General features: G+C 44.3%; 1 protein-coding gene across 2 annotated transcripts in view; it reads left to right on the top strand.

The window, feature by feature from the left end:
- The window catches only part of LOC121542309 (RNA-binding motif, single-stranded-interacting protein 3-like), a 224,194-nt gene that overhangs the window by 57,489 nt on the left and 159,205 nt on the right, over positions 1 to 7,500 (top strand). The window contains exon 2 of one of the 2 annotated variants that reach the window (XM_045226661.1): positions 6,851 to 7,020. In XM_045226661.1, the coding sequence (XP_045082596.1) occupies positions 6,851 to 7,020 (170 nt within the window). Of the gene's footprint in view, positions 1 to 6,847; positions 7,021 to 7,500 lie in introns of both variants that reach the window. The other variant, XM_045226660.1, reaches the window with a different exon arrangement.

Genomic DNA, 7,500 nt, shown 5'->3' with positions numbered 1-7,500 from the left:
GAGGGAGGGGATGGGGGAGAGGAGGAGGGGAGGGGAGGGGATGGGGGGAGGGAGGAGGGGAGATGAGGAGGGAGAGGAGGAGGAGGGGAGGGAGGAGGGGAGAGGAGAAGGGGAGAGGAGGAGGGGAGGGGAGGGGATGGGGCGGCAGGTAGCTTAGTGGGTAAGAGCGTTGTGCCAGTAACCGAAAGGTCGCTGGTTCTAATCCCCGAGCCGACTAGGTGAAAAATCTGTCGATGTGCCCTTAAGCAAGGCACTTAACCCTAATTGCTCCTGTAAGTCGCTCTGGATAAGAGCGTCTGCTAAATGACTAAAATGTAATGTAAATGGATGGGGAGGGAGGAGGGGCGAGGAGGAGAGGAGAGGAGGAGGGGAGGGGCGAGGAGGAGGGGAGAGGAGGAGGGGAGGGGAGAGGAGGATCGGAGAGGACTGTCTGCAAACAAGTGTCCTGTGTGGCTCAGTTGGTAGATCATAGTGCTTGCAACACCAGGATAGTGGGTTAAATTCCTGCTGAGCCACCCATAACGCATGACTGTAAGTGGCTTTGGATAAAAGCGCCTGTTAGATGGCAGACACTATGACATTATGAAATGGCTTGCTTTCTAGGATGGCCCAGTAGGTTCTTTATTCTGAATAGTCCAGATGATGAGACTACTGTGAGAGGAGTCAAATAGGTGAAATTCTCCCTCCTCTCCACGCCTCTCTCCCCTCCTCTCCACTCCTCTCTCCCCTCCTCTCCACTCCTCTCTCCCCTCCTCTCCACTCCTCTCTCCCCTCCTCTCCACTCCTCTCTCCCCTCCTCTACACTCCTCTCTCCCCTCCTCTCCCCCCTCTCTTCTCTCCCTCCCTTTCTCGACTAATCCAGTCTGTCTGTCTGCTGTTAGAAGGGGAAAAAAGTGAGAAGAGAACGAGAGCATTAGATGTTTCAATATCTTCCCCTGTCATCCCTCCTGACACATTAAACACACAATATCTTCCCCTGTCATCCCTCCTGACATATTAAATACACAATATCTTCCCCTGTCATCCCTCCTGACATATTAAATACACAATATCTTCCCCTGTCATCCCTCCTGACATATTAAACACACAATATCTTCCCTGTCATCCCTCCTGACATATTAAACACACAATATCTTCCCCTGTCATCCCTCCTGACATATTAAATACACAATATCTTCCCCTGTCATCCCTCCTGACATATTAAACACACAATATCTTCCCCTGTCATCCCTCCTGACATATTAAATACACAATATCTTCCCCTGTCATCCCTCCTGACATATTAAACACACAATATCTTCCCCTGTCACCCCTCCTGACATATTAAATACACAATATCTTCCCCTGTCACCCCTCCTGACATATTAAATACACAATATCTTCCCCTGTCATCCCTCCTGACATATTAAATACACAATATCTTCCCCTGTCATCCCTCCTGACATATTAAACACACAATATCTTCCCCTGTCATCCCTCCTGACATATTAAATACACAATATCTTCCCCTGTCATCCCTCCTGACATATTAAACACACAATATCTTCCCCTGTCATCCCTCCTGACATATTAAACACACAATATCTTCCCCTGTCATCCCTCCTGACATATTAAATACACAATATCTTCCCCCTGTCATCCCTCCTGACATATTAAACACACAATATCTTCCCCTGTCACCCCTCCTGACATATTAAATACACAATATCTTCCCCTGTCACCCCTCCTGACATATTAAATACACAATATCTTCCCCTGTCATCCCTCCTGACATATTAAATACACAATATCTTCCCCTGTCATCCCTCCTGACATATTAAACACACAATATCTTCCCCTGTCATCCCTCCTGACATATTAAATACACAATATCTTCCCCTGTCATCCCTCCTGACATATTAAACACACAATATCTTCCCCTGTCATCCCTCCTGACATATTAAACACACAATATCTTCCCCTGTCATCCCTCCTGACATATTAAACACACAATATCTTCCCCTGTCATCCCTCCTGACATATTAAACACACAATATCTTCCCCTGTCACCCCTCCTGACATACACTCTCTGTTTCTCTCTCTGTTTCTTTCTCTCTGTTTCCCTCTCTCTCTCTATCTCACTCTCTCTCACTCTCTCTCTCTCTCTCTCTCTCTCTCTCTCTCTCTCTCTCTCTTTGTCTCTCTCTCTCTTTGTCTCTCTCTCTCTCTCTCTCTCTCTCTCTCTCTCTCTCTCTCTCTCTCTCTCTCTCTCTCTCTCTCTCTCTCTCTCTCTCTCTCTCTCTTCCCAGGGAGTTATTGTAATGACTCTGCTGGTTAAACAGCTTGTAAACTCTTCCCAGGGAGTTATTGTACTGACTCTGCTGGTTAAACAGCTTGTAAACTCTTCCCAGGGAGTTATTGTAATGACTCTGCAGGTTAAGCAGCTTGTAAACTCTTCCCAGGGAGTTATTGTACTGACTCTGCAGGTTAAGCAGCTTGTAAACTCTTCCCAGGGAGTTATTGGACTGACTCTGCTGGTTAAACAGCTTGTAAACTCTTCCCAGGGAGTTATTGTAATGACTCTGCAGGTTAAACAGCTTGTAAACTCTTCCCAGGGAGTTATTGTACTGACTCTGCAGGCTAAGCAGCTTGTAAACTCTTCACAGGGAGTTATTGTACTGACTCTGCAGGTTAAACAGCTTGTAAACTCTTCCCAGGGAGTTATTGTAATGACTCTGCAGGCTAAGCAGCTTGTAAACTCTTCACAGGGAGTTATTGTACTGACTCTGCAGGCTAAGCAGCTTGTAAACTCTTCACAGGGAGTTATTGTACTGACTCTGCAGGTTAAACAGCTTGTAAACTCTTCCCAGGGAGTTATTGTAATGACTCTGCAGGTTAAACAGCTTGTAAACTCTTCCCAGGGAGTTATTGGACTGACTCTGCAGGTTAAACAGCTTGTAAACTCTTCCCAGGGAGTTATTGTAATGACTCTGCAGGTTAAACAGCTTGTAAACTCTTCCCAGGGAGTTATTGTAATGACTCTGCAGGTTAAACAGCTTGTAAACTCTTCCCAGGGAGTTATTGTAATGACTCTGCAGGTTAAACTGCTTGTAAACTCTTCCCAGTGAGTTATTGTAATGACTCTGCTGGTTAAGCAGCTTGTAAACTCTTCCCAGGGAGTTATTGTAATGACTCTGCAGGTTAAACAGCTTGTAAACTCTTCCCAGTGAGTTATTGTACTGACTCTGCTGGTTAAACAGCTTATAAACTCTTCCCAGGGAGTTATTGTAATGACTCTGCAGGTTAAACAGCTTATAAACTCTTCCCAGGGAGTTATTGTAATGACTCTGCAGGTTAAACAGCTTGTAAACTCTTCCCAGGGAGTTATTGTACTGACTCTGCTGGTTAAACAGCTTGTAAACTCTTCCCAGGTAGTTATTGTAATGACTCTGCAGGTTAAACAGCTTATAAACTCTTCCCAGGGAGTTATTGTACTGACTCTGCAGGTTAAACAGCTTGTAAACTCTTCCCAGGGAGTTTTTGTACTGACTCTGCAGGTTAAACAGCTTGTAAACTCTTTCCAGGGAGTTATTGTACTGACTCTGCAGGTTAAACAGCTTGTAAACACTTCCCAGGGAGTTATTGTAATGACTCTGCAGGTTAAACAGCTTGTAAACTCTTCCCAGGGAGTTATTGGACTGACTCTGCAGGTTAAACAGCTTGTAAACTCTTCCCAGGGAGTTATTGTACTGACTCTGCAGGTTAAACAGCTTGTAAACTCTTCCCAGGGAGTTATTGTACTGACTCTGCAGGTTAAACAGCTTGTAAACTCTTCCCAGGGAGTTATTGTAATGACTCTGCAGGTTAAACAGCTTGTAAACTCTTCCCAGGGAGTTATTGTACTGACTCTGCAGGTTAAACAGCTTGTAAACTCTTCCCAGGGAGTTATTGTAATGACTCTGCAGGTTAAACAGCTTATAAACTCTTCCCAGGGAGTTATTGTAATGACTCTGCAGGTTAAACAGCTTGTAAACTCTTCCCAGGGAGTTATTGGACTGACTCTGCAGGTTAAACAGCTTGTAAACTCTTCCCAGGGAGTTATTGTAATGACTCTGCTGGTTAAACAGCTTGTAAACTCTTCCCAGGGAGTTATTGTAATGACTCTGCTGGTTAAACAGCTTGTAAACTCTTCCCAGGGAGTTATTGTAATGACTCTGCTGGTTAAACAGCTTGTAAACTCTTCCCAGGGAGTTATTGTAATGACTCTGCTGGTTAAACAGCTTGTAAACTCTTCCCAGGGAGTTATTGTAATGACTCTGCTGGTTAAACAGCTTGTAAACTCTTCCCAGGGAGTTATTGTAATGACTCTGCAGGTTAAACAGCTTGTAAACTCTTCCCAGGGAGTTATTGTACTGACTCTGCAGGTTAAACAGCTTGTAAACTCTTCCCAGGGAGTTATTGTAATGACTCTGCAGGTTAAACAGCTTGTAAACTCTTCCCAGGGAGTTATTGTACTGACTCTGCAGGTCAGATGTGTTTCCTCCTGTGTGTTTGTAGTTTCAGGATACATGCTATGGACATATCACATTTACATTTACATTTTAGTCATTTAGCAGACGCTCTTATCCAGAGCGACTTACAGTTAGTGAGTGCATACATTATTATTATATATTTGTTTCATACATGTATTCATATTAGCATGTATTACTGCAGCTACCAAAGAGCTCATTGCATATTGGTCTTTTCAGACCCTTCGTGTGTTAGAAAACAGCGATGTATTAATGCTCATTGAGAACATATTTGTTACAAGGTCTGGAATTTGGCCCCCTCTCTTCTTACTGTTCTGGGTCATATTTCAGAGAACTTCATCCAGTCTGTCGTACTGCTACCATCAGAGCCTCAGATACACTGGTGTGTGTGTGTGTGTGTGTGTGTGTGTGTGTGTGTGTGTGTGTGTGTGTGTGTGTGTGTGTGTGTGTGTGTGTGTGTGTGTGTGTGTGTGTGTGTGTGTGTGTGTGTGTGTGTGTGTGTGTGTGTGTGTGTGTGTGTGTGTGTCTGTGTGTGTGTGTGTGTGTGTGTGTGTCTGTGTGTGTGTGTGTGTGTGTGTGTGTGTGTGTGTGTGTGGTCTGTCTGGGACAGTCATTGTATGGTTGGTGGAAGTACAGGTAATAGATTCATATCAGGGCTTGGCTCTGCCTGTCTGCAGAGTGGTGACAGCTAGTCATTATCACAAACTACACACACACAAAACACACACACACACACACACACACACACACACACACACACACACACACACACAACTATTAGGGCCTGTTTGGTCTGTTGCCTGTACAACCACTCTCTCTCTGAGAGGGAGTCAGATATGTCATGGATAATTTCCTGGGGAAATCAGGAGTATCTGAATTGTATTCCCCTCATTTATACAACGGGGTGGGTCTAATCCTGGACACTGATTGGGTAAAACTGCATTCCAGCCGGTGTCTATTCCACAAGTTACCACCGGCTAAATCTATGACGTTAAAATGCCTATTTACTCTGTTCCATCTCACTGCGTAATCCACTGTCAATTTAACCCAGTCAGGCACTTTATAAACTTGATCTCCACTATAAAAAGCATCTAGACATTATCTCACATTTCTTTTAGACTAACATTTAGTTTAGACTAACATTTAGTTTTCAACAGCGGAGATTTGTATTAAACCTTGCTGTCTGTCTCTCCGACATTTGCAACATTGTTTCAATATTGAAATTCGATCTCCAGCTGTCCCCATAGTAATGAACGTGTCGGGGTCGGGAGTCGGGACGAGTCACAGACAGGCAGGCAGCGTTTCTCAGCCAGTCAAAATCATGAATCAGCTGGCATCATTTTAAAGGATATATATACAAAGAAATGTCAATTGAAAAAAGGTACAATGAAACAAAGTGCAGCTAGTTTGCATCTTTCCAGGTTCAGTTTGAAGTGATTGTGTTAGCTGTGTTGTTGGCTAGCTCCTCTCGACGTGTCCTGACGAGTCAGCACATTTTCTATGCCCAGGCGAAATCGAGCCTCATTAGCTCATTGTTATGGATGTATCCAAATAAATGTCACTAGAAAACAGCTTAAACAAATGCACATTTCAGCTACTTTGCTTGTGGAAGGATGAAATAGTATGAATAAATTCATAAAAATAGATTTTTTTTATGAAAAGAATAATAATATGTAAATCATTATTTGAATGTGTCGGTAACCCGTTGTATAAAAGTTATAATGCCCTCGAAGCCGGTGTTTGGAGGATATATTGGCACGGTTTGCCGGCCCTCGACTTCATCTCTGGCCTAACAACACCTGTGCTAATATATCCTCCAAACACCGGCTTCTCTGGCATTATCACTTAAATAAAGTATGTCAATGCCACACAAGATGAAAGAAAGAAAGTGTCATTTTTTGTTTTCACCGCTGTTGTTTTTGAAGTTGTGTGCTGCCTCAGTGTACGTCTAATCACCATCCTCTCCATCTCTCTCTCTCCATAGCAGTCCTATGCCCAATTCTCCATCTCTTTCAATGTGATGAAGTACTATCTGTAGACACCAAACAGCCAAACACACATGTGAAGTCATATGCTGCTGGATACTATTCTGTAGGTGTAATCACCATCTCCCTCTCTCTCTCTCTCTCTCTCTCTCTCTCTCTCTCTCTCTCTCTCTCTCTCTCTCACTCTCTCTCTCTCTCTCTCTCTCTCTCTCTCTCTCTCTCTCGCTCTCTCTCTCTCTCTCTCTCTCTCTCTCTCTCTCTCTCTCTCTCTCTCTCGCTCTCTCTCTCGCTCTCTCTCTCTCTCTCTCTCTCTCTCTCTCTCTCGCTCTCTCTCTCTCTCTCTCTTTCTCTCAGCAGTCCTATGCCCCTCCCCCTACCACCATGGCCCCTCCCAGCCCTAACAACGGTCACCACGGAGAAGGAGGAGGAGGAGGCTGTAATATGGAGCAGCTCAGTCAAACTAACCTGTACATCAGAGGACTGCCCCCTGGGACCACTGACCAGGACCTCATCAAACTATGTCAACCGTGAGTGGAGATATCCTTCTTCTAGTGATCATGCACGCTGGATATAACACGTCCTCACTTTATTTACTACCTACACTGACTGGACTAAACATTAGGTACACCTGCTCTTTCCATGACATAGACTGACCAGGTGAATCCAGGTGGAAGCTATGATCTCTTATTGATGTCAATTGTTAAATCCACTTCAATCAGTGTAGATGAAGGGGAGGAGACAGGTTAATTAAGGATCTTTAAGCCTTGAGACAATTGAGACATGGATTGTGTATGTGTGCCATTCAGAGGGTGAATGGGCAAGACAAAATATTTAAGTGCCTTTGAACGGGGTATGGTAGTAGGTGCCAGGTGCACCGGTTTGTGTCAAGAACTGCAACGCTGCTGGGTTTTTCACGCTCAACAGTTTCCTGTGTGTATCAAGACTGGTCCACCACCCAAAGGTCATCCAGCCAACTTGAAACAACTGTGGGATGCATTGGAGTCAAC

The sequence above is a fragment of the Coregonus clupeaformis genome, chromosome 17 (assembly GCF_020615455.1).
Source record: "Coregonus clupeaformis isolate EN_2021a chromosome 17, ASM2061545v1, whole genome shotgun sequence".
Classification (NCBI taxonomy): Eukaryota; Metazoa; Chordata; class Actinopteri; order Salmoniformes; family Salmonidae; genus Coregonus; species Coregonus clupeaformis.
This window is presented reverse-complemented; position numbering and strand designations above follow the sequence as displayed.